Source organism: Brachyhypopomus gauderio, chromosome 2, assembly GCF_052324685.1.
Source record: "Brachyhypopomus gauderio isolate BG-103 chromosome 2, BGAUD_0.2, whole genome shotgun sequence".
Lineage (NCBI taxonomy): Eukaryota > Metazoa > Chordata > Actinopteri > Gymnotiformes > Hypopomidae > Brachyhypopomus > Brachyhypopomus gauderio.
The window spans coordinates 23,259,031-23,286,759 of NC_135212.1; the positions used below are offsets into that span (position 1 = coordinate 23,259,031).

Consider the following 27,729-nt stretch of genomic DNA (forward strand, 5'->3'; position numbering starts at 1 on the left):
ATATATCATGCATGTAAGTATGTATCATGTACTTGTATCATACATGTAAGTGTATATCATCTAAATGCATCATGCTGAGGCTGGAATGCGCGTAGAGAGGTTTGAAGACTAAGATGGTAGATATAGGGGCAGGGTTTCAAAGGTTGTGTACCCCAACTTTAAAAGGTGCTATATCTGTTATCGGCTTGTCCTACCTTTAAAAGCAACGTCTAGTGTTGCTGCAAACTTCAGATTACAGAGAAAGGGAGCTGAAGCATACACCGCACGCACTGACCTATTCGGTGGCTGTTAAAGACGTCTGCACCACTGAAGATCCAGAAATGAAATGTGGGCCAGAGCTCGGTGATGACATGTCTGACCTCCTTAGACATTAAATGGTCTGATAGCAATGCTTCCAATAACATGGAATAAAGTAACCAGAGGCAGAGAGAGAGAGAGAGAGAGAGAGAGAGAAAGAGAGAGAGAGAGATTCATTGATTTAAGGGGACATCTCTTGGGGAGAGGCTTCCTCCTGCCATAGTCAGCAGTGATGATGAGCAGAACCTCACCCAATCCCCACTGATGTGGAACCTTCCAGAAGCGTGACTGGGACAGCGCCATCACCGAGAGACCAGAATGGGTTCAGCGGGTAAATGGTTCCATGTTAAAGAGAGATGATTGAGAACAAATGAGGCCATTTTTTAAGAACCAACAGTGCAATCTCAATCTCAATCTCAATCTCTCTCTCTCTCTCTCTCTCTCTCTCTCTCTCTCTCTCTCTCTCTCTCTCTCTCTCTCTCTCTCTCTCTCTCTCTCTCTCATATATATATGGACACACACTGACACACACACACAAACACAGAAATATTTGACAGGTTTGCCGTGTAGGCAAATTGGCAGCCTAGCGCAGCTGAGACAGGGTAGAGGTAGAGGGGAAGCTGCTGACAGTTGCTGGCTGTTGAGCAGAAAAATAGATGAGTGTGTACCTGAGCTCCAGAACAGACTCCCACACTGTATATCCCACCAATTCTGTACCTGAGCTCCAGAACAGACTCCCACACTGTATATCCCACCAATTCTGTACCTGAGCTCCAGAACAGACTCCCACACTGTATATCCCACCAATTCTGTACCTGAACTCCAGAACAGACTCCCACACTGTATATCCCACCAATTCTGTACCTGAGCTCCAGAACAGACTCCCACACTGTATATCCCACCAATTCTGTACCTGAGCTCCAGAACAGACTCCCACACTGTATATCCCACCAATTCTGTACCTGAGCTCCAGAACAGACTCCCACACTGTATATCCCACCAATTCTGTACCTGAGCTCCAGAACAGACTCCCACACTGTATATCCCACCAATTCTGTACCTGAGCTCCAGAACAGACTCCCACACTGTATATCCCACCAATTCTGTACCTGAACTCCAGATTAGAACCCCCACCAAGGTCTAGGATAGACCCCCCTATACCTGAGATCTAGAATAGAGTCCCGCAGCGCAAAATCCACCACCTCTGTACATGAGATCTAGAATAGAGTCCCGCAGTGCAAACCCCACCTCCTCTGTACTGTAAACAGCAGGACAACCCATGTAACTGTCATTACAACCCAAACAACTCATGTAACTGTCAATAGGCAAAAAACCCATAGCATGGGTATGATGGTTACTGGATTTCCAACAAATTGCTCAAATAAACACTCAGTGGCCTAAAACCACCAACGGCCTCCTCCCAAAACCCCTCCTCCACCCGGACTACTGCCAGGCGCACCAACCATCTTATTCCAGCCACATGCCATCTATTACAAATGCAAACATTTGCATCACTCAGAGAGTAACATGAACTAGTCTTCCTCTAGTGGGGGCACAAGGGGAGGAGGGGGTGGAGAGGGAAGGGTGGAGGGAGAGGACCTCCACCCCTGACTGATCCCACCCTCATCTTCCCTCCATCCCGGCTTGAAGTCAGATGAGTATGGCTTCAAGTGACTTTAATCTCCACTCTCTGCCTCCATCTTGCTCTCTTTGTCTTTCTCCATCTTTCCTCTGTGTGTCTGTGTGTCCTTCTGCACCACCCGCGGGGGTGGACACTGACTGCTCGGAGGATGGGCTAGAACAAACAAAGCACTTCCTCCACCTTCTTTACACTTTCATTTGCCTCCAGCACTGGGTGTTAAACCTTAACATCTCTCTTCTACAAAATCTCTCTCTATCTATCCGTCTGTGTGTGTGTGCATGTGACACATACAGAGAGAGAGAGAGAGAGAGAGAGAGAGTGAGAGAGAGCGAGAGAGAGAGAGAGAGAGAGAGAGAGAGAGAGAGAGAGCTGCTGTGAGTTATCATTATGTCTCTTAATTAAAGACCAGTACTGGGACTCATTATGACATGCCAGTTTTATATTTAGAACACGCCAGCTAGCTAGGGGCCGTTATATTATTCAAGGCAACACACACACAGACACACACTCCACTGTCTTTTTGATCTACCACAACTTTCACTCATTCTCTGCTCCCTTGTGGCTGGAAGAGATGGAGAATAGAAAAACCACATGCCCTAATAAACATGCACAATAAAGAAAATTCTTCCCAGCAGCACACACACACACACACACACGCATGCGCACTGGACGGAGCACTATTGCACATGGCCAGTCGGACAGAATTACTTTTCACCTCCAGACATGGTTGGAGGACATGTAGAGACCCTCCCCCCCATCTCGCCTGTCCCCCTGTGTCTCATGCCCCTCCCTCCCCATCTCTCATGGCCCTCTGTCTCATGCTCCTCCCTCATGTCCCCCTGTGTCTCATGCCCCTCCCTCCCCATTCCTCTCTCATGGCCCCCGGTCTCATGCTCCTCCCTCATGTCCCCCTGTGTCTCATGCCCCTCCCTCCCCATTCCTCTCTCATGCCCCCCAGTGTCTCGGTGTGTGTGTGTGTGTGTGTGTGTGTGTGTGTGTGTGTGAGATGTAGCTCCAGTGAGCACTGTGACTCCCTTGTCCCTTCAGAGCTGATGAAGAGGCTCATGGCAGCCGATCCACAGCTGTTTTCTAGAGGGATTAGTCCAGTTCAGCACACAACACTGCTCCCTGTCATCCACGGCCTCAAACGGCAGAGGGAGAGAGGAGAGGGAGAGAAAGAGAGGGAAGGAAGGAGGGAGGGAGGAAAGGTAAAGAAACAGAAGGATGGGAGGGAGAGGGAGAGAATGAGAGAGGGATAATGAGAGTGGGAGGAGAGGAGAGGAGAGGGAGGGAGGGAGGGAGGGAGATGATAGAGAGAAGAGAGGGGGAGAGACCAAGATGGATTCTGCGTGTCTGGGCGGTGTTCTCAGCAGGGAGGCACGCACAACGCGGGACTCCCACGCAGCTGCAGTCCTGCCTGGGGGATGTTGGGAGTCAGGGCTGGGAGAGCGGCTGTGTTCTGAAGAACCCTGGGAGATGTATGAGAGACCATCACACACACACACACACACACTCCAGACCCATCATATCCACTGCAGTAGAGAGGCTGGCAAACACACACATCACTACCGGTTGAAAGACTTGTGTGCTATGGACACAAAACCCTGTGTTTCAAGAAACTCACTCATACCCACAACTACAGGGAGGACCTACTTTCCTGTGACATCATTAGGCTCAATTTCTCAGCCCACTACTTCATTAAGGGAGTTTACTACATTTGCACTACCACTGTCCTAGTCCTCTTACCCACAAACCTCCAGGGTGATGCATCAAATGGATGATGTGGCAATTCAGTCCTAACTCGCGCTGGTCCAGGATCAGCTCTACACCTCACTGGCTCTTCAAGCCGAACGGCAGTGCTTATCTGAGTGCAGGGTAAAACCACGCGTGACTCTGCGAGGCCGCCATCCTCTCCGGCCTGGCTCTCAGTTCTCTAATGGAGGGGATAAATCTCCTGTAATGGCTTCCTGATCTCTCAGCCCACAGCACCACGCAGCCATCCCTCGAGACCCCTGCACACACTTCCACACGCAAGCAAACAACCGGACAGCAGGAAAGAGCGCCCAGACCTCTGTAATAGGCTAACGGGAGCTCTCAGACAGGGCTAGGGCCTGTTCCCATCCATACCATGAACACTCCCTAATCCCCACATCCGTATCCACTAGCTGAAGCGTGCAGCGTTCCGACGGCCACACCGTCAATCATCCGACCGCGAGCTCTCTGGGCCAAATGCAAGTAACAAGGGACACGGCCCCCCAAAACACGGTCGGAACGCACACAAACAGGTCACATGACTGGATGAGAGGATGTGTCCTCTCCCGTGGGTCTTCAAGGTCACAGGAACAGTAACAGTATTTGCATATTGTTCTTTAGGCGTGCTTAAAGAAATAACCCTATCCCAGACGCCTCTTCAGAGCGGGTCACCAGAGAGGGTTTTCTAATTATTTAAAGTTTTTTGCATTTTGATGAGCACTGCCCTCAACACGGGGTGAGGAAATATGGTTTGGGTAAGCAGTAAGGATGGGTTTGTGCTCATCTCAGTCATACTTAAGATGGCTGACGCTCCCAGACACAAGCCCTAGGCTATCTATAAACAGGCTGAGTGCGTCACTGCTCACCAGTGGGGCTCCATATCATCGCTAGTGAAGTGAGCTCCACCACTCTCTCCACCACGCTCTCCACCCTTTCTCCACCCACTCTGGCCGCCGCCCCTCAGACACACAAGGGGAGCCAAGGAACAACAAGGACTTGTGGGTGTGCTGCCACCTCAAACTTTGGCACATCATTAAGAAGCTACCCTCCCCCTTCTGACAACACTTCTGACTCCAGGTGACGGACCTTGATTCTGTTTGTGCGATCGAGGAGAAACCCAGTTACAGCAAACCCAAACCACCACAGCACCAGGAGCTAAGAAACCAGAAAAAGTAATTAGACTAAAAAGCAAATTAAAAGTCAAGAGACTCTGCTTTTAAAATGGTTTGCACTATGTGTCTATGGACACCATATACCACTGTAAATCAAGCTCCCAGAGAGAACAGTTTATTCTCCGTCAGTGTCCCTGCCCCCGGGGTTGTCTACCCTCTCTCTACATTAAAGGAACAGAAGTCATCCTCCTCGTCATTGCGCTCTTGAGTGAAATACCCATCTGGCCGGGTCACTTCCCTCTTCCCTCTTTCTCACTTCCCTGCAAAAGCACATCATTGCATTTGCCGGTGCCACGTGCCGTCTGAAGGCTGACGTGGCATTCCTCGCACCCTCCGTCCAGACTGGCGTGGCCAGAGAGCGTCTCGGACCGATGGCAGGAGACAGCGCCAGAGCGCAATTGAGCCCGATTGCCTGGGCTGACCAAGGCTGGACGTGTGTGGGACACAGTGCAAGATGCAGAAGGGGTAGTTCCTGAAGAACGAGGTCAAGGCAGCATCAGAGAGAGTGTCTTTGAGCTATGACAGAAAGACAGTTGCTTTTCATGTTCTCACTAGACCCAACTCATTGATTCGAGGAATCGATTGGCTTTGGGGTCCAGCGATGTCGTCTGAAGCGTGTTAATTAGCCAATGACTGAATGCCTGTAAACACAGCTGGACTGTTCTGGACAAAACCACCTTGCTGGATTGTGGGGATGAGCCAAACTGACCTTCTCACACCCAGCTACAATCAAACAGGCTACAATCATAAACACAACTATCCAACAAATATAACCATATATTACTTGTCCACATTCTCTGATAGCCATTAGATGTTGTGTAGACATATATGAGATGGAGAAGACATTTCATATCGAAACTCCCTCATTGTGTCACCGTAGCATGGCTGGGATGTCCGGAAGAGAGGGAAAGCTAAGTGGCTAATGCTAAATAGCTACAGCGCTAGCAGTAAAGGCGTGGCACATCACCACAGGGCAGAGATCATGACAACGCTACACTCTGGCACTGTTTGATCACTCGGAAATACAGGAATAGTTAAACAGATTATTCTGGGCGATGGCAGAGCATTCTGAACTGATGCAATAACAATGTGACAGGCACGTTACAGTCCTCTTGCACTTGGCCTTGAAGTGATGAAGTGCTGAGAGCAAGTGTGATGAAACCCGGCACCTCAGCGCCATGACATTTCCAGAGCAATTCCAGATTAACGAAGCATGCTTCACCCTCATCTTCCACCCACCCCAGCTCAAAATCCTCCACACACACACACACAAAAGCTCAAAATCCAACCCTAGCTGACCTTTGGTTTGGGCAGCGGAATTCTGGGTAAGCCCGAAGCAGATGGCATATGGCCACCAGGGGGAGCAGTGTGGGTCCTCCGCGTACCAACACCTGCTCCAGAGAACGGATGTGTGCAGGACGAACATCGCCAACATCGGCCGTCTCCTTCAGCCCTGCATGCATGCCTGCCTTTCAGTCGTCTACATTATCACACACCTGTCAGACGAACAAGCGCACTTAGAGAGGCATTCACTCCCTCACACACACACACGCACACACACACACACACACACACACACACACACACACACACACACACACACACACACACACACGTTCCTGGCCTAATGAGTGCAGGGTGTGGGGTATGAGGACAGCTCGCATGCCCACTAACGGGCGGCCATCTGTCCAGCGTGCTGTTTGTTCTACCGATCACTTTATTTTTGGCCTGCAATTAAAAGCACGTGATACACGGATGTCTGGGTGAGCACAATAGTGACGGTGCCATCTGAACAAGGACGGAGCAGGGGCCACCCCGATTCATCACACACACACACACACACACACACACACACACACACACACACACACACACACACACACACACACCTCACTACTCTATCACCGAACTTGTACAGGGATGAAAATACCATTTAAAAAAGTACCCCACCAACACCCATCAACAACGTGGACGGCTATGTGGAACCGGGCCGTTACAACATGAAGTCCCACAGCGGGGGGCGTGCGTGCTGTCGAGAGCAGAGAGGAGCATTTCGGATTGATGAACCTAATGTGTGATTAAGATATGGCAAAAGCAATTACATCAAAGATGTGCGTGTGGCTGATTGAAAACGACGTGACTTGGGAGAGACAACCCAAACGTCATTTTGTTGACTTCAAGTGCTGGAGAGGACTTGAAAGTGTCTCTGTTAATGAGCCCTGTCTTCTCAGGCCTGCAAATTAATCAGCTGGGATAGATGTCTGTTAATACTTATGCAGGTGTTCCCTTTCTTCATTTCGCTTAATTAACTGTATCTATAAATAATCTCCAACGCCCCCCGAATAGTAGCAAATGGTACAGTCCAAGAACAGCAGCCCTCTAAGAACATGATGTTTTTTCCACATGTACCAGGAGTACACAGGTAGGATATTGTTTCCAGGTCCATTTATTGATCCTCAACCCAAAGCATGAATAGCTGCTCATACCAGGGAGAGAAAAAAAAACATTTGAAAGGATTGTGCACTAATGCAGACAGACCATTTTAGCTTTTTGCTCCAATAAATCAAAGATGGTCTTGTTATGTTCAGTCTACCCACTGGGTAGCCCCCCCACACCTGCCCCAAACCCCAGCCACTGTGAAAGAGAGGAGGACATGGACGAAGAGAAAGGAAACGGATTTCCAAATCTACCAAAGCATTTGTCCGCCATTTCAATATTTTGTCCACCCCACCCAGCCCTGCCCCCCAAAAAATTACCTTCATAACCCACAAAAAACGAAATCCATACCACCCCGTTTAAAAATAAGTATGGCATGTTATCAGCAGACCTCTGACACACACACACACACACACACACACACACACACACACACACACACACACACACACACACACACACACACACACCTGATGCTCGTTTTCGATGTAGCACACAGGCAGATGCACACTGAGATAGGACTACAGCACATGCAAAGCAGCATCAGAGAGCAAACAGAAAACGGAGCCATAAGGTTTCTGCCGTTTTTAAAAGGTGGAGATTACAGCATTTTCGTGTGAGGAGGGCGGAGCAGCGTTTGGAGGCTGTGTTTGTGAACCAGTCCCCTGCAGACACAGGCCTGTCCCATGTGAAGAGGGGGGGGTCCTATAGGTAGGGGCTGGGATCTTCATCTACCACAGAAGATTGTTCAGCAACAGAGATCGAGATCTATCTCTTTCTCTATCTCTCTCTCTGTCTCTCCCCCTCAGTGATGGAGACATGTCTCTCTCTCAGTGATGGAGACATGTCTCTCTCTCAGTGATGGACAGATGTCCCTCTCTCTCTCTATCTGCCTCTAATGAGAAGGAGCAGGCGTCCTCGGGGCACTGCCAGGACTGCAGGGAAGATTCTGGCACCAGTTCCCTCTTCTCAACTCCCCAGGTGCTGTCGGCCGCACTCTCCCTCACACACACACACACACACACACACACACACACACACACACACACACACACATATACGTGTGTGTGTGTGTGTGTGTGTGTATTATATATATATAGTGAGTATATATCGCTATACTCAACTGATTATGAATATGTATATGTATTAGGATACATACACATACATGCTCCTAAGTGTTAGGGTGCAAACACACAAAATTTCCATGGCAACCTATGCCATACTGTGGACTGCCTCTTAGGGGATGTCTAGCATTTCTATCCTTTTTGATCTCTCTCTCTCTCTCTGTCTCTGTCTCTGTCTCTGTCTCTGTCTCTGTCTCTGTCTCTGTCTCTGTCTCTGTCTCTCTGTGTATGTGTCACATGCACACACACATAGACGGATAGATAGAGATAGATTTTGTGTGTCTATTACTGCCATATGTGACAAGAACACAGCTCACTCTCTACCTGGGCTCAAACACAGCTCACTCTCCACCTGGGCTCAAACACAGCTCACTCTCCACATGGGCTCAAACACAGCTCACTCCCCACCACAGCTCACTCCCCACCTGGGCTCAAACACAGCTCACTCCTGACCTGGGCTCAAATACAGCTCACTCCCCACCTGGGCTCAAACACAGCTCACTCCCCACCTGGGCTCAAACACAGCTCACTCCCCACCTGGGCTCAAACACAGCTCACTCCCCACCTGGGCTCAAACACAGCTCACTCCCCACCTGGGCTCAAACACAGCTCACTCCCCACCAGGGCTCAAACACAGCTAACTCTCCACCTGGGCTCAAACACAGCTCACTCCCCACCACAGCTCAAACACAGCTCACTCCCCACCTGGGCTCAAACACAGCTCACTCCCCACCACAGCTCAAACACAGCTCACTCCCCACCAGGGCTCAAACACAGCTCACTCCCCACCAGGGCTCAAACACAGCTCACTCCCCACCAGGGCTCAAACACAGCTCACTCCCCACCACAGCTCAAACACAGCTCACTCCCCACCAGGGCTCAAACAGTGTGAGCTGGAGTGACACCTACGACAGAACGAGAAAGGAATTCACATAACAAAGCCAGAAAGCAAACAAATATGTGCATTAGCTGGAATTTACTTACAACTGATCCAAGATCAGTTAAGATAAAATCACATAGCAGACCTCTGCAGTGTGCTTCACGGGGCTGCAGAAAAAGACAGGCCAGTACTTGAACGTATGAATTCAGGCTATACTGCAGTGTGGCTAGATACTGCACTGCCAAGCCCTCGGAGATCAAGCAGAGTGCTGTAGATGTAGGAGATGCATGTTCTCTAGTCCAAGCTCCTCCCCCCAACCAGCAAAACTGACACTGGCAAAGAGGGGTTGCTGACATGGGAATGTTGGCACCCACTGAATCAATGGCTATACTAAGGGTTTCTCACACTCTCTCTGTCTGCATCAGTTCAAACTCTTATGCGCTTCCATTTTATGGCAGGCATCCCACGTGCCCTGCAGCCTGGACGTCCCCCCAGATGGGGACCTGGGGAGGATTTGAGCCTGCTGGAGATATGTTTTCTGCATCAGGGCCCTCCACCCACACCAGCCTGCCAGGGTCATGGTCTAGGCACCACCTAGACCAGGGTGGAGTGAATGGTGCAGCCAGTGTGTGTATGATGTCTTCCTTAGGCTGTGGTTGATCAACGAGAGAAAGGTGAGCTCTGAACTGCATCTCCCCTCCCACTGCCCGCCTCAGTGACCATTAGAGGAACTCCACAGCGGATCGTCCACTTAAAACATCACCCATCCAACCCAAAGGGGTCCACTGTAAGGTTCGGTCCATGTCTGCACTGTGTGACTGCATCGATAGCTCAAGGGAGCGGCCAGCATGCTTACGCCATGTTTACACAATGAAGGGCAAACGTGCCCATTTGTCATTCTGGCCTCTCTCTCGCGCACACACACACACACACACACACACACACACACACACACACACACACACACACACACACACACACACACACACACACACAATCACGCACGCACGCAGGACTCGTTTCACTCCCAGCGTGCGGGTGACATCGCCCTTGGACACAGACTCGCGGAACGCAGCGACAGAGGGGCAAAATAAGGGGTCGCCATGGCAACAAGCTCGGCCTGGTATGCAGGAAGCGAAAAGGCGGAGCAATGGGCACATAAGAGACGGGGGGGGGGGCATACAAACAGATTAACTATGTAAAGCTCCTTGAGTCGCATATGGACGCATGAAAGTAACCGTCAATATTTTACTATTAATATAATCCAGGCAATCTTGGGGTCAGAGAGACAGACAGATACCCACAGAAGGGTGTGTGAAGGCTGGCTTTGAAAGCTCTTCTGAAAGCTTCACACCTGATTAAAGAGGTGTAAACTGACTGGAAACCAATGGGCCTCAAAAAAGGGCATGCAGGTGTGCGAGTGTGTGTTTATGTATGCACTGTCAACACACACACAGGAACATCCAACCCATGGATGAACAGGCAGTGTCAGTCTCAGGGTGCCTCACTGCTGGGACCCAAACTCGTAGCAGGGGGAAGCTATGCTACCCTGAACATCCGTGTAGGGTCACCTGATTCACAGAAAGCAGCGCGCGCGCGCGCGCGCGCACACACACACACACACACACACACACACACACACACACACACACGACTCCCTTTGTTGAGGAATGGAGAAGGAACACTTGCTTCCATTTTATTTATTTATTTTGTGTTTCTGGTCACGGCGAGCGTCACTAGTGCCCCACTGCAGCTTGAAGGCAGAACGTTTTGATTAAGGGCTCCTTGTACAACACTAACAACATTCCTGAAGACTCAGATTTTTGGAGGTGATTATTTGCTTCTCTCGCCAATTATGAAGTTCTATATTAGCGTGAAGAGTTTTGGAATGGTGAAGCGCCCGTCTTGTCCAACAAGATGGTGCTCCAGACGCCAGTGAGAGGCTCACCACGCCATCATCTCACCTGCTCCGCACACATACAGGCTGTTCTCAGGCACCAGTAAACATAATGCTATTTTAACTAAACTCACACACACTTTTTCTGATGAATGTCATGCCTGGACCATAACAGTAACACAAGTGCACATGAACACAAATGCAAACACACACACACACACACACACACACACACACACACACACACACACACACACACACACACACACACACACACACACACACACACACACACACACACACACACACACACACACACACACACAGGAGGTAACAAAATACAGAAATGAACAAGCATACTTCCTGAGAGGAAATATCCCAAGGTCGATGGCTACAAGATATTTCAGATTCCTCTTTCCATTAAAATAAGACTCCACTTCCTGCATGGTGCGAAGAACACCGCAGCAAATAACACGAAGTGAAAGAAGGAATCCAGCTCACGACCCTTCAACCCTGGAACTTTCGCCGACGTGGCATGTGACTCTTGAGTGTCTGCGCCATTGTGCAGCGTCATCCTGTGTGTCAGAGCTGCTGAAGGACTGGGGATCCTCCCTGTGTGACGTCGGTAGCGTAAGCCCCAGTCAGTGATCCCTTAATGGCTGTAATGATGTCTGAACAGCAGGTGTATTCTCACATGGCCTTACTTAGGAGACTCACCATCAGCACGCAGACCACCAAGCAACGCATGAAAGCATACTAGCATTAAGAGTGTTACTTCAGGTCTATTGTTCAACCGGACACCTGTAGTATGGCAGTATGATGTTCACTTCTTCAGGCCTTTAGCACACGGCTATTTCAGCCGGATCTTGAGACAGCAAAACACACACTGCCAATCTCTGTCATCAACGGCTCATCGCGCAAAGTTGTGAAATTTTGCAGGGTTCTTCCTAAAAAGAATTGGCCAATTGTGGTGGCCATGTGTGCAGTTAAAGACAGATGTGTAAAGGCATGGACAACTGTTTGTTTCAGGTTTCTCTTGTTTGCTACATGGGCGCATGCGTTCAAGCATGTACTCTTGTGTTCGTATGCGTGAGTGTGTGTTCGTGCATGTGTCCGTGTGCTGGTGCGTGTGTCTGTGTGTGCGCTCATGCATGTGTCCATGCGTGTGTTCATACGCGTGTGCTCGTGTGCTCGTGTGCTTGCGTGTGCTCGCGTGTGCATGTGCTCTTGTGTGCTTGCGTGTGCATGTGCTCACGTGTGTTTGTGCGTGTGCACGTGTGCGTGTTTCAACTCGAGCACTCACTTTGCGCTCCTTGTCTCCGTACTCCAGTCCAAGGGTGTCCATTGCGCGGACGATGGCGGCCAGGGACTGGATGGTGTTACTGTAGACCACAGGCTTGTACTGCTTCACGTCATCTCCAGAGAAGCCATCCTCATGGATAATCCTACACACACACACACACACACACACACACACACACACACACACACACACACACACACACACGGGTTATTAGTGACTTTAACCTACACACACACCAACACTCCTTGGCTCCACATGTCATGTCAGTTTTCAGTGTGTCAAGTAAAATGGCTGCTGGCGTATGTGTGTGTGTGTGTGTGTGTGTGTGTGTGTGCGCATGTGTGTGCACTTGTGAATACACAAGCTCAGTTTGTGACAGATCAGAGATTCTCAGACCAGCCCCCGCTGAGATTCTCAAGGCCTTTACAGATAGAGAGAGTAACTTACAGATAGAGAGAGAGAGAGAGAGAGAGAGAGCGAGCGCGAGCGAGAGAGAGAGTGCTGCCCATTGAAGCACACACACAAGCCCCCCCCACCTTCCCCAGAACAGTCTAGAAGCAGCCCCAGCATTCTGGAGAACATCCACTGTAATCCCATGTGCTTTGCCTGTCAGAGCAGCGATTTGCCACCACAGGGTGTGTTGACGGTTGGAGTCAGGATTAAAAACACTTCGCCAAGGCCATTACCAAGACCTCAGATCTCTGGGCAAAAAATATGGGCTGTGTGTACATTTCTAGTGTGTACATTTCTAGTATATAGAATCAAACAAATAAAGAGAAAGATGATATATCTTTATCCTCTAGGCTTATCTGCTACTAACAGTGTTTTTGAAGTGCAAGGTAAGTGAAATGAAGGAAGACAGGAAGTCACTAGAAGTAGAGCAAGGGAGAGACAGACAGAGAGAGAGAGAGAGAAAGAGAGAGAGAGAGAGAGAGAGAGAGAAGAGTGCAAGCTACTCAGTGTTCTGCTCTGCTGTGATCTACCTGTCACTGGAACATGTTGCAACTTGCCAAGATACTGTGTGTGTAAAAAGTATTTGGCTGCAATGGTTTCATAAGGCCACTGGAATACAGTGTGTGTGTGTGTGTGTGTGTGTGTGTGTGTGTGTGTGTGTGTGTGTGTGTGTGTGTGTGTGTGTGTGTGTGTGTGTTTGAAATGCCTCCTCTGTCTCTGTCCCTCTCTCCCTCCATCTTTCCCTCTCTCATTCAATAATTACCATTATCCAATGACAGCTTTCATTTCAGCTTTCTGTTTGTCTAGAACAGAATTGCCTCCCTTAATCTAGACCAGTTTGTTTGGGCTTCCAGATCAGAAAGGGGTGTGAGCTCCACCCCTGGCCCACATAGGAGGCCTGGTTTCGGAGGTGAGCAGGGGACAGGGGAGGCCATTTGGACACAGGTGACAACGGATCCCCTCCTAACCTACTTTCTTAATTGAGTTGTGTGTGGAGTGCAGCCCCTGTACTCCGTGTTTAGACAAAAGGGCCGTGAGTGTGTGTGACTCCAGCCCTGTCGCCTGGCCACTCGCATTACCATCACAACACCGCATCACTCTCACTGACTACACTGAACAAAACCACATTAAATAAACAAAACATGATTTACAGAGGCGGCTAAACATGGCTCACACATTAACTCTTTCAAGCTCTGACTTGTCAGGAGAGGTAAGAGTGTGTGGTCTTAATGGGCGAGTGCACTACCACACCCCTGGTTGAGTCATGTTTCATCAGGGGTGCCGCAGTCTTGGTCAAGCAGACGAGCAGATGGCAGCTGGTGTCTCCGGTGAGGTCGTGATGATCCCAGTGTCGTGCACAGGTGCGACCACGAAGCTGTTTATGATGGGCGAGGTCAAAGATGTGACAGCAACAACACCCCCCCCCCCCCCCCCCCCCCATCCACAACATACACACACACACTCACACACACTCACGAATTGACTGGTGGCAAATTCTACAGACCAACAAGAACACCTGCCAATACAGAAAGTTGAAATACATCATATCTGTGTGAAATATCAGTGGAATATTGATTACACACATTACACAATCCTCCACAAGCCACACACAACCTTTACTGCCCAACCTATCAAAACAGTGCAGGAAAGCTTAGAGCCAAGATGGCAGTGCGGGTGCAGGCTGTGTCTCATATACCCAACTCCACACTCCGAACCTTAGAGCACTTCTGGCTCTCTCAGTTCACTCTTCAATTACTCAGGGGATAAAAATAATACATGTTTAGGGTCTTCTGAAAGTCATAATATAAATAAGGAGCAGGACAGGCGGTTTCCCATTGCCAGAAGAGGAGGCCAGCATCGATCTGTTTCAACTAGCAGTCTGAAAGAAGAGCTTCTGGGAAAGATTTGTTACCTGTGCCATCCACACCCACACACACACACACAACCACTAACTTACTGTCCTAAGGACTCTATACTGAACACCTGTATGACTACCAGCACATGTGTGTGTGTGTGTGTGTGTGTGTGTGTGTGAGTGTGTATACATACATTTGCATGCGTGGGAGTTTTTATGATTGCACTACCTGTGTGTGTGGGAGCACCCTATGAGGGCCACAACACACACATCTATATTTAGAGATGCATTTGCTGAGTGCACACCCGGAAGCGCTCACTTACAGGTGACTTTCAGACGTGGACGTCCTCGAGGCATGCCTGCGCCCAGGCAACTGCTCCACCAATCACGCACAGACCTGAGTCAGCGGCCGGGACCTGTCTACCTGCTGCAAGCCTGTCCACCGTGGCCACACTCGGCCTTGAAGGACAGGCGGCTTGGCTCAACGCGTATTTATAGGACGAGGAACACATTGTGAGCCTGTTGGTTCACACATGCTACCAGGCCATTTGGTAATTATCTGCTCCACAGCCCCAGCAAGATAGCACAGTTTGGTCAGAGAGCGAGAGAGCAAGAGAGAGAGAGAGAGAGCGGGAGAGAGAGAGAGAGAGTGAGAATTTTTTATTCAAAATGCCAAAAACAGGCCAAGTAACAAAAACAGCCAGCTACAGACTTCCCAACTACAGACCTCCCAGCTACAGACACCCAAGCTGAGAGACCTGGTACTCCAAAGGAAAACCCTAAAAGACAGCAAGGGGGCGGGACCTGAGCATGCAAATGAACACCACGGAGAATGAACACTGCAGCATTCCATGTGTGGCAGGTATGATGTTTAAGGATGTTTAAGGTGTTTATTCAGCTTGGGATTTGACGTACCAGCATGTGATGAGTGAAAGGTAATTCATAATAAAATCCCTACACTTTCCCATATGCCATGACAGTAACAAAAGCTGCTATATTTTTTTTGACTAGTCCTCCATGTTGCCACGCGGGAGAATCTCTGTAACGGACACATCCACTTACTGTGGGCACTGAGTCTCTGAGTGATTTGAAGTGTCTCAGGTCCTCTTAATACCCCGGCTGCCAAACCTAGCCAGCGTTGGACTACAGCAGTGTCAACACACAGGCCCCCGGGCAGAGGCCCACAGCCTGCCCAGGACAAAGACACTCTGTTCTCAGGGCGTTTGTGTTAGGGAGAGAGACAGAGGTGATGGTCTGGTTAGAGAATCAGACCCACGCTGATGTAACCACACTGAAACCTCCCCCGAGCTTAATCGCAGGATGGGAGGCCCTTCAGGAGCAGTGTCAGCCAATCGTGCCAGTCCGTCAGGAGCTGAACACCTTTACCGGGGTGGAGACCCTGCTCAGCCAGGAAGGTTAATGCAGAAGTGGGCGGGCTGTGCCTGGCCACGCCCCCTGCCCCCAAATTCACAGAGGTCACTCAAAGATCGAGGGGATGAGGCCAGTTTCCAACCCAAACACACTCGCTCTTGGCGGTAAACAAAGAAGTAAAATTTAACAATGTCATACACACAGACTAAGTTAAGATATTTGTTTATATATTTTTTGACAGTTTAAGCACTATATTTTATTGCTCCAGTTTACACCTAAAAATAACTGTGTTATCGGTGCAGGGCAAGTTCCACTGTCCCGCTGAGGACTCTTCTCACACACTCCGGTTAATAAACGAAAGGAACAGCCCTTAAGATGGCGTCAGGGATTCCCTTGAGGGCAAAGGGCATATCCAAGGGGACAGGGGTGTCAACGCCACTCTGCAGGAGAGTAGGCGAAAATGCTGTTAAGACATAGGGGACGACATGTTGCATTTGGTACCCAACCCATCCCACTCAGGCTGTCAGGAGCCTCATGGGGCTCCAGGTCCCACAGGGAGAGCCCCTGGGGGGAGGGGGGAGGGGGGGACGGGCAAACACACTCGTCTCACACAATGGTTTCCCTGCTGCCGAAGGTGTACCTTAGTGTAGTGGCATAGGGGGCAAACGGGAAACATTTTTAGACTGGGCTGCTGCTCTTAGGAGATAAGTACCGAGCAAGTCTTAAAAAAAAAAAAAAAAGAGAGAGAGAGAGAGAGAGAGAGAAGGGGAGCAGAGGGACAGAGGGAGGGAGGGAGGGAGAGAGAGAGAGAATGAGAGAGACATCTTGATTTAGAAAGCCTGTTCTGTTCACGCATGAAGACTTTCCCTTGCCGGTGTGTGCAGTGTGGGTATGTATGTGCACCTCAGGGGAAAAAGAGCTGACTAAAGAGATCTCCTGCTGACAGTTATTATAAACACACACACACACACTCTCCAATCTGTGACCTGTAACCTGGGGTGAATGTGCATACTTGCATATGCACACAGGTATGCGTGCACACATGAAAGCATGCAGTTTGAATGTCACATACATGCAGTTTGAATGTGTCTCACACACACACACACACACACACACACACACACACACACACACACACAACTACACACACATGCAGTTTGAATGTCACACACACTCTTATTCCCACACAACACTGACTTGCAAAGGTCTTGAACCTTGACCCAACAGCTCTGAGAATGCAAGACAGTGACTACAGAGATAGCAATAAAATCAACATAGTCTGCTGCTTCATTGACTGCTGACACACAGCAGCTTTATTCATATCCATCAAATCACATAAGACCACACGACATCCGCACCAGCACCACCACCATGACGCACTTCAGTCTGTTGGGGGCAGCAGCACGAACACCAGGGGTTTCAATGTAAGACAGACTCACACGCACACGCATACCTACACACGCATGCCCACGTGCACACACAAGCACACACAAACACTCACACGCTCACAGACACACTCATACCTCTACACACACACCTACATATGCACATACACACATGCACAGACACATGCGTAGACACACACGCTCATACACACACACGCGCGCGCGTGCTCCCTCTATCTCTGCCTGCTGGGCGGACGTTGTCAGTAAGAGGTCCACTTTGTCCCGGCAGGCCGCTGGAGCGGTGTTCCTGTCATCACTCCGGCTGGACGCATCATCATCATCATCATCATCATCATCATCATCCCGCCCACCCGCTGTCAGAACGCCAGGGAACAGCTCCTATTTATAACCGCCACAATCTCAGCTCTGCCTTGCCCAATCTCCCCGACGCCTCTCGGGTCAGAGCCCCGTCCACGTCCACGTCCACGTCCCCACTGCAGCAGCAGAGACCCTGGGACAGCCAGCGTCCAACAAGACCAGACCCCTGGTCAGAGCGGAGGATCACGCTCATCTCCTTCCTTTACTAATCACATCACGACCTCCACACAAGACTTGCACAACAACGTCCTTCTCTCTCTCCCTCTCTCTCTCTCTCTCTGCACCCTCCGATTTCTCTCACTCACTCACGCCTCTCTCTCTCTCCACCCCCTCTCCATCACTCACTCTCTGCCACTCACTCTCACTCTTTCTACCTCTCTCACTCTCATACTGTTGCCCCATTCGATTGTCTTGGGGAAACTGAAAGCAATGTTAACCGGGCCTCAAGAGCATTCTGTGGGCTGCGGTGGTGGTGGTGGGGACATGAGTAACTTCACACACTTAACGTGAAGCACAAGAATGGTCCCTGCAGCACACACACGCATGTTCTCATCACTTGTGTTCACATTATTTACACCACAGTGTCCTGACCTATGACCTATCTGTGCCATTTCATATGGGTGAAGTGAGGAACAAACCAGAACAGAACTGGGTTCTGGAACACACTGATCAATGGCAATATTATTTGCTTATTACTTATTTGCATTATATATATATATATATATATATATATATATATATATATATATATATATATATATATATTTTTTTTTTAAGCATGCAATATATAAAATGCATATATAATATGCAACATGCATTATGTTTTAAATGCATGCTTTTTCAAAACCGCACTGTAAGGACAGACATGCATCCATGTCTTGCCATGTGCCCTAGCCAGCAGCAGCCCCAAGGCACACCCACTTCCCCTAATCACAGTATCTATCTCTGCCCCTCCCCCCTCAGCACATCCCGCACATTTGTCATCCTCTAATTACGATAGCCTCTCATCTCCATGACAACAGCGTAAGAGAAGAGGGTGGAAGGGATGGAGGGGTGGAGAGGAGAGAGAGAAGATTAACGCTCTGAGGCACCAGGGCTCTCAGCATTACCCAGAATGCCACGCAAGCCACCTGAACAGCAGGTACTGTTCCGTCCCTCACAACCTCCACCCATTCCTTATCTACTGTCCACAGTTTCTGCACCATTTCCCATAAAGCAATGATTTCTCCTGCTTGATGGTCTCCCTGGAGATTACTGGAAGTCAGTGGGAGGGGTTTGTCAAAGAGAGAAGTGGAGCGGGAGAGCAGAAGAGCCCCACCCTGACTGTGTGTATGACGCATTAAAGATGGCCAGCACTACACACATCTGCAATTACACTCCAGCTAAAACTAGTGTGTGTGTGTGTGTGTGTGTGTAATCACTATATGTATACACAAGACATCCCAGAGGCCATGGACCACTGGGACCCAGATGACACAATTTTGAGTCACACGCACACGCACACACACACACACTTACACACACACACTTACACACACACACTTACACACACACACACTTCCCCCAGGCAAAAGTAACTAACACACACACACACAGAAGAAAACAGTCACAACCAGCTGCAATTAATGTCTTCCAACACCTCCACACAGCATATCTACAGCGGCGTGCACAAAACCGGAGCTAACAGGTGCTGTCAACACCCACGCAAACCTGTTATTTACACTGAGCTGTGTGGCAAACTAGCTTGCTGGTGTTTAAGGACTTTCTTTCCTTACATTAACACATGGTATTTTGACACTCTCCCTCAAAGTGACTTAGAATGAGGATTTTGCAGTCGAAACACTCCATGGGTAAGGTATGTGAGAGAATTACACAAGCATTGTGCAGCAATCTAAATTAAAAGCAGAGATATTTTAATACCCACTGACGTTTTCCAGGATTTATCCAATGCCATGTGACCAGGCGGGGCAGTGGGCCTAACCCAGCTGACTGCTGATCAGTGCAGTGGACGGCCACCTCAATAAAGCACTTTTGTGTGGGCCTCTATGAGGCTGTTCTGAGATCTTCTCATACAGTCCAGTGCAAACACCTCAACAAGACAATGAAGCTTTGTCTCTTACACCCCCCCCAAGCTCTCCACACACCAGCAGCATGTGGACTCACCACACACACACACACACACACACACACACACACACACACACACACACACACACACACACACACACACAAACGCGCGCACCCATCCTAACTCACAACAAGGAACTAAGACAGAGGAAGCGTGTAGTTTTCTGACTGCTCACTCTTTCTCTTTTAATGACTTTAAATGAGGCTTTGTGGCATCCGTGTCCTGTCTTCAGTCACAACCAGGTAACCCGCCACCATGTGAAGCTATTCAATCCCGTCACTACCTGTGAACTGGACTGAAAAACTTCTCCTAATCCCTCTCAGTAGCTCTGCCCGCCTGTTGGAGGCTGTGGGCCACAGCATTATGATGGATGATTCTCCACTGTTTGGACTTGTTTAGATGGGGGTTAGATGGGGGTGGGGGTGGGGGAGAGAAAAGGACATTTTCCCAGCCTTGCTCATCCTCTGCCTGAGCAGGCAGAAATGCAATTACTGAGCTGTCGATATCTCCAGGAGAGACCGGGATGGTGAGCAGGTGAGTCCCTTTATCACCGCAGCACGAGTCAGGGTTGAGCCAGAAATCTGGGAGCAGAGCAAGGTGACTTCTAACAGTCTTTTAGTGACGACTATCTGTAAAACATGGAAGTGGTTTTGACTGGGGGCACAAGTGTAGGACATTAGCAGGGTTTCACTGATCCAGATATTTTACCACTCCTATGTCATCGAAAAAACACTATTATGGTGCATTTTGCATTGCCGGTTAAAACTGTTCCTGATGCAAAAAGGATGCAAAAAGGCACGCCATTCCAACAACACGCCACACACACACGTCCACACACACACACGTCCACACACACACACGTCCACACAAACCTCTTTGTAGGGGGTAGAGGATCTCCCATCAACTACACAAAGGACAAATAAATAAGGGCAAGGCATTTTCTAGAAAGTTTCACTTACAGTGTTTCCTCATGATAACCCACATTATGGAAATAGGAGAAAAGAAGAGAGAGAAAGTGAAAAAAACCATGATAGAGTGAGAGACAGGGAGACACAGAAGCTTACAGTCATATAGGATAAAGTCAGTTCGAGGATATGACAGTAAGGCCCTGGGAACCAAACACACGAAAGACGATTGTCCTCCTTTGGATTAATCAAACCCAATCAGTTCAGGCGAGACGCACACCAAAAAAAAAAACTTCTATTAGACACAGGAAGACTATGACAGGAGGAGAAGAAAGAGTGATGATACTAGAGGAGAAGAAAGAGTGGTGATACTAGAGGAGAAGAAAGAGTGATGATACTAGAGGAGAAGAAAGAGTGATGATACCAGAGAAGAGTAGTGCTGGTACACCTTGCAGACAGTGGGCCAATATTTCACCACATGCCATGTTGCATCATAGCTTCTTCTTTCTCTGTTCCTACATAATGACTCAGTTTCCTCGCTCTCGTTACACACACACACACACACACACACACACACACACACACACACACACACACACACACACACACACACACACACACACACACACACACACACACTCAGTTGCTGCTGTATTCTGTTTTGTAGCCATATCCACCACTGCAGACCTGCTGTATTCTGTTTTGTAGCCATATATCCACCACTGCAGACCTGCTGTATTCTGTTTTGTAGCCATATCCACCACTGCAGACCTGCTGTATTCTGTTTTGTAGCCATATCCACCACTGCAGACCTGCTGTATTCTGTTTTGTAGCCATATCCACCACTGCAGACCTGCTGTGGTGAGGCCTCATCAGCCTATCACTGGGCTGCTTTCACCTTCGCCATCTCAAATACACACTTCCTAATAAAGCACAAACAGAAACGGACAAAAGTGTATGCGGGCAAGGAACCACTGGGGCCATATGTGGGTACACACACAGCCACACACAGACGTTCTATATCTTTTTAGCTGGGAGAATGAAAGTCGCATGTTTTAAAATGTATTTCCGTGAGACCCATACAATATTTTTAACACTGAATACAACTGAATGCGTGAATTTTTAAGTAAGACCAACAAATAAGTCTGATTTTCTTCCTGCTGTTCCATGTTGGATATTCTGTTGCAAATGTAGCCTGGCGTGTGTTGAAGTGTCACTTTATATTTGACTGTTTCACAAGATTTTTTGTATACAGAAAATAGATTGTATATTTTATTAAACACACCACAGAACCTGCACTCCCCACAAAGGCAACTTCCTCTGTCCATTCGTGCTGAAATATATGGTACTCCTCATCTTTTTTCATTTTGTTGTCTTCTTCGTCAAGAGGCTTTGCTGTGCATAAATTAGCTAGCTGACTACGACTCAGTTTGTGTGGGCTACTGCATTATCAAATCAAAGTAGATTTTTTGTGCCAAACTCTCCCGTACCCCGAAGGGATTGGCTCCAGCCACCCACAACCCTGAACAGGTGCGGTAGAAAACATGCATTAACATACATGAGAATGTTTTATATTTTGAACTTTACTTTTAACGCTAAATTAGTCATCAAAACAGCCACCTCTGGCTCACGATAGGTTCCTGACACCTGTTCTACATAATCACCTAGATTTCTCTGAACACATGATGTCAAACAGTTTTACGTGTACCAAGTCCCAGCCCACACATTATTAGTTACATTCCCTCTCTGTCCACTCTCACAGGATCTCAAACTATTAACTTTCTTCCACAGGAGCAACAAACATGCATGCGGCCTGCTGACCAGACACAAACATTTTGGACAAAAGTTGACCGACTGAAGCCACAGAAACAGCTGCATGTAGCATCGCACAGGAAACCAAGCCGGCGTTTAGAGCAAGGTGCAGGGGGCGTGGCCTGTGCCTTCACCGTGGGCACCAGAGCAGTATTGCAACTCAGCAGCACTGATGTCATAGCAGGGCCGTCCCTTTCCTGAATGAGAGCAGAGGACAAGACCTTTACTCTCACATTGTTGCATCAGAGAGTGGGGACATCAGAAACACACCTGCCGCTGCAGAACCATGCTGACCTCCAAAGACAGCTAGGTTATGCCCAGGGCGCGAGTCCAGTCAACTGCTTTGGAAGGGCCGTAGATTTATTTAGCACAGATCTTCATAGAACATTGTTTATATTACAAGCTATGATGTAATACATTGCATGTGTAGGGTTGGCCTTTGGTGTGCGAACTCAAACAAGACATAGTTGGCATCGTTTGTTTGCTGGAGAGGGACACATACTACTCAAATTTCAGCAAAGAGGAAGATATTAGTACTACTACTTTTACAACTACGTCTACAGCTAATACATCATTACAGCTGCACCTACAACTACTAACATGCTACTAAGAGCACCTGTACTATGGTCATTTTATTTGTATGTATTGCCATAAAAGTAAGGAATAAGGGATGCTTTCTGTCTATTATGGAACACTGGTCTTTCCACCACTGGAAGATCCAAACCAATCATCCCTTCCTGTTAGCCAAGATCACAAAAGCAAAGGAAAAAAAGAAAAACGGCATTTTGATGTGCACAATATAATTTGCTATGCAGTACAAAGAAGTGGCCATCCAGTAATCTGAACTCTACGCCCGAGAGAGACTGGCTGTCCTTCCAGCTGCACAACAGCTGGGCTCTGGCCTTCACAAGCTGAGCCATGTCAATTAGCCTGCCGCAGCATTTAAAACACACCCATATTGCAGGAGCCACTTTAGGAAAATAAAGGCTTTAAACCCTCCCCTCTGTTCCAAAGGGGCAGAGGAGGTCGGCTTTTAAGGGATGAAATATCTAGCAGGCCTGGATTAGCTTTCCCAGGCAAAGGCCACACAGATGACAGAGAGTAGAAAAGAGCCAATATTGACATAACCCTGTTTATGAGATAGAGATTTGATGTGCAATCTGACCATTTGATCAGACATATGGCTGCACTGTGAAAGATGAAAGAAAAGGAGTGAATACATTTGTTTTTAATGTAGGCATAAGCTGTTACGTACAGTAGTTAGTGAGCATACCTAGTTAGCATGGCCAGGTTCCAAAGGTTGTGGGCAAGGACACTGTATCCATTCAAGGGTCTATGGAACTGTTGGCCATCCACCTCATATTCTTAACCTTACACACACAGACAGACTCTCTCTCTCTCTCTCTCTCTCTCTCTCCCTCTCTCTGACTCACACACACTATCTCTCTCTTCCCTCTCCCTCTTTCTCTTACACACACCCTACAGACTTAAACCTCCTTGTCCACATGTGGAGAACATGCCATAATCACAGGGTTCACAACCACTGCTTCTCTCACTCCCTCTCATGAAACTTGAACTTCACTGATTCATGCCAAACTGACCCACACACTGCTTTGAGTCTTATCATCCCTCTTGATCCCCCCCCCCCACACACACACACACCCCATTTGTCCAGGATGATCCCTTCCCTCCAGAAAGAAACCTTCATGGTCATAAGACCCAATCTCCCAATTGTGCTACATCGAGTGAAGCTTTGAGGTGAAAGTTCTTTGCCTTTTTTCAAAGAATGAGGCATGAAAACTATTTGATGCAACAATCTCATCAATGTTACCACTCTAACCAAACCTACATTTAAACTTGAGAATGCATATAATTATTTTATTTCATTCTTGTAGAACAATAAAAAAAATATGATCTGCTGTTATTGGTGAAACAATCTTTCAAAGGCAATTTGAGAATTGCTGGCTCCTTGCCCTGAAGCTACATGAATAAAATACATGATTTGTTTGTTTGGTGTATAAAACCTCTTGTAAGGAGGGAAATGGGTCCTCCAGCACCACTCTAGGAACATACTCCACACGCGCGCGCACACACTGACGTTGTGCAAATCCGCCCCGCGCTTCCGTCCCCTCACTCCTGCTCTAACGATTCCAGCAACGGAAATGAGCGAAAATATCCGAAGAGAGACGACTAACGCGAATAGGCTCTGCTGGGCGCTGTCCACCCCTGAAGTCGGCTGAAAATCTTCGATCTGGTTTACTAAATCGGTAGATCTCCACAAAAAATTAATTAAAAATCATAACAAACGTGCTGCCAGACAAGGACGTATCGCGGTAGCACAACAGGTTAAACGATGGGCCGAACCCGTTTACAGTCGAGGCTACAGGCTCGATTTGAAAATGGCAGGTTCCTGCAAACACTTGAGAATGAATAGCAGTAGATTATACAGCCCTTTCCTGGCTCCGTATATATAAACTACACTTAACGGACGTCAAATAAACCTGTACGCAAAGAACGGTGATTAGTTTCGTGAGGTCATTGTTACATCTCATTGCGGTGCAGCAGCAGGCGAGTCAAATATGGTAACGAGCCAACGTTGAGATGGAGATGACGAGCAGCCTCGGCTAGGGGAAACGGCAGATACACCACACTGCCCTTAACAGGCCAGTCTGCACTCCGACTGGAACTGCTTTGTCGAAGTAAAATGTACAGATTGCATGTAACCGGCTCCATTTAAAACGAGTGATCAAGCTGGGGTGTAACCACTTTGACGTTACATCTCTGTTCCAGCCTCTAACGACCGCCACGCACACTTCCTGAAATACGAATAGTCTGCAGCATTATGTGGAAGATCCACCATGCACCATTACCGATGTACTCAAGTACAAGACACTGTACGCTATCGACAACCACCCCGATACCATACATGGGCTACAACTGGGATATTGATTCAGCTCAACAGAAAATAAACGATACGTGAAGTCCTACAAAATGCTGTATTTGAAAAAAAAAATCACAGCGCTACTGTAGCCTTCGTAACGAGGCATGCGGTAGACATATAGAATTCCCAACAAATATCTAGTATACTTGACACTTTAATCACAACATGCGTCTTAACTACAGATTCGATGTAGGACTAACGATAGCAAAATGGCTTCGATATGAATTCATATTCATTTTGAATGTTCAATGCCAGACCGTCGGAGACGTTCATAATGTATGCTACAATTAAGTGTCTGACGTTCAATGGACGCCAAAGAGGGTTGTTGGAAACACGGTTTCAGCACCATTTTCGTGAACAGCTCGTCGATAGTCATTGCCTCATAAAACGCAAGTCCACTTAAGCAATCAGATTAACGTGTATTATGACACGGCCAGTGTAGCAACCTCATATGTCAGTGATAGGTGATAACTCCTTGAAAATATGGCGGACCTTAGGATTCGCCATAAAGCAATAAAGTGTGTGTGTGTGTGTGTGTGTGTGTGTGTGTGTGTGTGTGTGTGTGTGTGAGAGAGAGAGAGAGAGAGAGAGAGAGAGGGAGGGAGAGAGAGAGAGAGAGAGAGAGAGAGAGAGAGAGAGAGAGAGAGATCAGAGTATCCATTCACTGAGAAATCTCATTAAAATCATAGCACTTACTTCATTTGTTTCACGATGGTACTTTTACCAGACTCCCCAGCCCCTGTTGACACAAGAGACACACGGGAATAAGACTGCCTGCGACTACAGACGTCCAAATCATATAAAATAGAAAATAAAAATTCTCGTCATCCGAGTAGGGCTGCCTACAGATGAATTTAATCGGTGACTAGAGAACAGGTCCACTCCCCAGGATGCGGTGTTTTACCTAGTAGCAGTAATTTCACATCCTTGGCTGCAGTGATTCCGTCCTCTTTAAGGTTTTTCTCGATGGCTTTGCTCCTGTCTAAAGCCGCTCTTTCCTCGGCGCTCAATGTACATCCCATGACTAGACGAACCTCGGCTTTTCTCTCCAAAATAGGTGCGAAATAGCGAGCAATCCGTTTTTCTTCGGTATTTCTTCCTTATCCCTCTCCTAGGCTGCCTAGCGCTCTCCCTCTCTCTCTCACACACACTCTCGCTCTCTCTCTCGCACTCTCCCTGTCGACGACTAGCTAAAGCATTAAATCCCGCAAAGGACAAGGTGAGATACGAGTTTGAAACAGAAGGCTTTCTCCGTGTCTTGCGCGCTCTCGGTGTCCTCGGCTGAGTCGCAGTGCTCACTCCTGGGGGGTAGGGGGTCTCTACTGGGCGGCGGCGACGGCTGCGAGCGCTCGCATCGTTTAGCTTTCTCACAATGGAGGGTCAGAACGGAGAGCGCGCCGGGCTCGACACGGAGACGGGCTCGCTGACGTCAGGAGCAGCGCGAGCGAACGAGCGCGCTCGAGCGAGCATCCCAGTCGTGCACCGTTAAGTAGCCCGCAACTGGCGTTATTACACAAAGGGAGAGGCGGCGATTGTCTTCTTTTTCCAAACATTACAATTTCCATAACGCAAATGACTAAGTTTTCCTGTGCGATGTAACGTTTGGATTGTTGAACGACGCTGGCGAGGCTGAAAGCCCAGTTAATTTGCAAGCAATGGTTTAGAACTGGGCATGGTGAATAACGAAAGACAAGGTGTGGTCACTATCCTGCAAAATAAATAAAGTTTAGGATAACGAAATAATCTTTGTCAGATTCAGTTGCTCACCATCTTTGTCACGTCATTTTTTTTCGAATGAAGGAACATGTACAGATTTTAAACATTGTTTTGGGGAGACTTTTGTTTGTTTGGTTTTGGGAAGTAATCGATTTCTGACTTTTTAATTCTGGCACATCACTAAACTAATAAAACTACAAAATATTTTAATTTCTAGAGGTTGTAAAAATGATTTTAAAAATCAAACAGGGATGTGTTGTATTCATTTACACTATCCTTTGT

General features: G+C 48.1%; 1 protein-coding gene across 3 annotated transcripts in view; it reads right to left on the reverse strand.

The window, feature by feature from the left end:
• gnao1a (guanine nucleotide binding protein (G protein), alpha activating activity polypeptide O, a) overlaps nucleotides 1-27,168 on the reverse strand; it is a 68,207-nt gene extending 41,039 nt beyond the window's left edge. The window contains exons 1-3 of one of the 3 annotated variants that reach the window (XM_076991613.1): nucleotides 26,636-27,168; nucleotides 26,428-26,470; nucleotides 12,504-12,645 (exon numbers count right to left, since the gene is read on the reverse strand). In XM_076991613.1, coding sequence (XP_076847728.1) covers nucleotides 12,504-12,645; nucleotides 26,428-26,470; nucleotides 26,636-26,753 — 303 coding nt within the window. In that variant the 5' untranslated portion in view covers nucleotides 26,754-27,168. The remainder of the gene's footprint in view (nucleotides 1-12,503; nucleotides 12,646-26,427; nucleotides 26,471-26,635) is intronic. The other 2 variants (XM_076991594.1, XM_076991604.1) reach the window with 2 other exon arrangements.
• Between the last annotated feature and the right edge of the window lie 561 nt (nucleotides 27,169-27,729).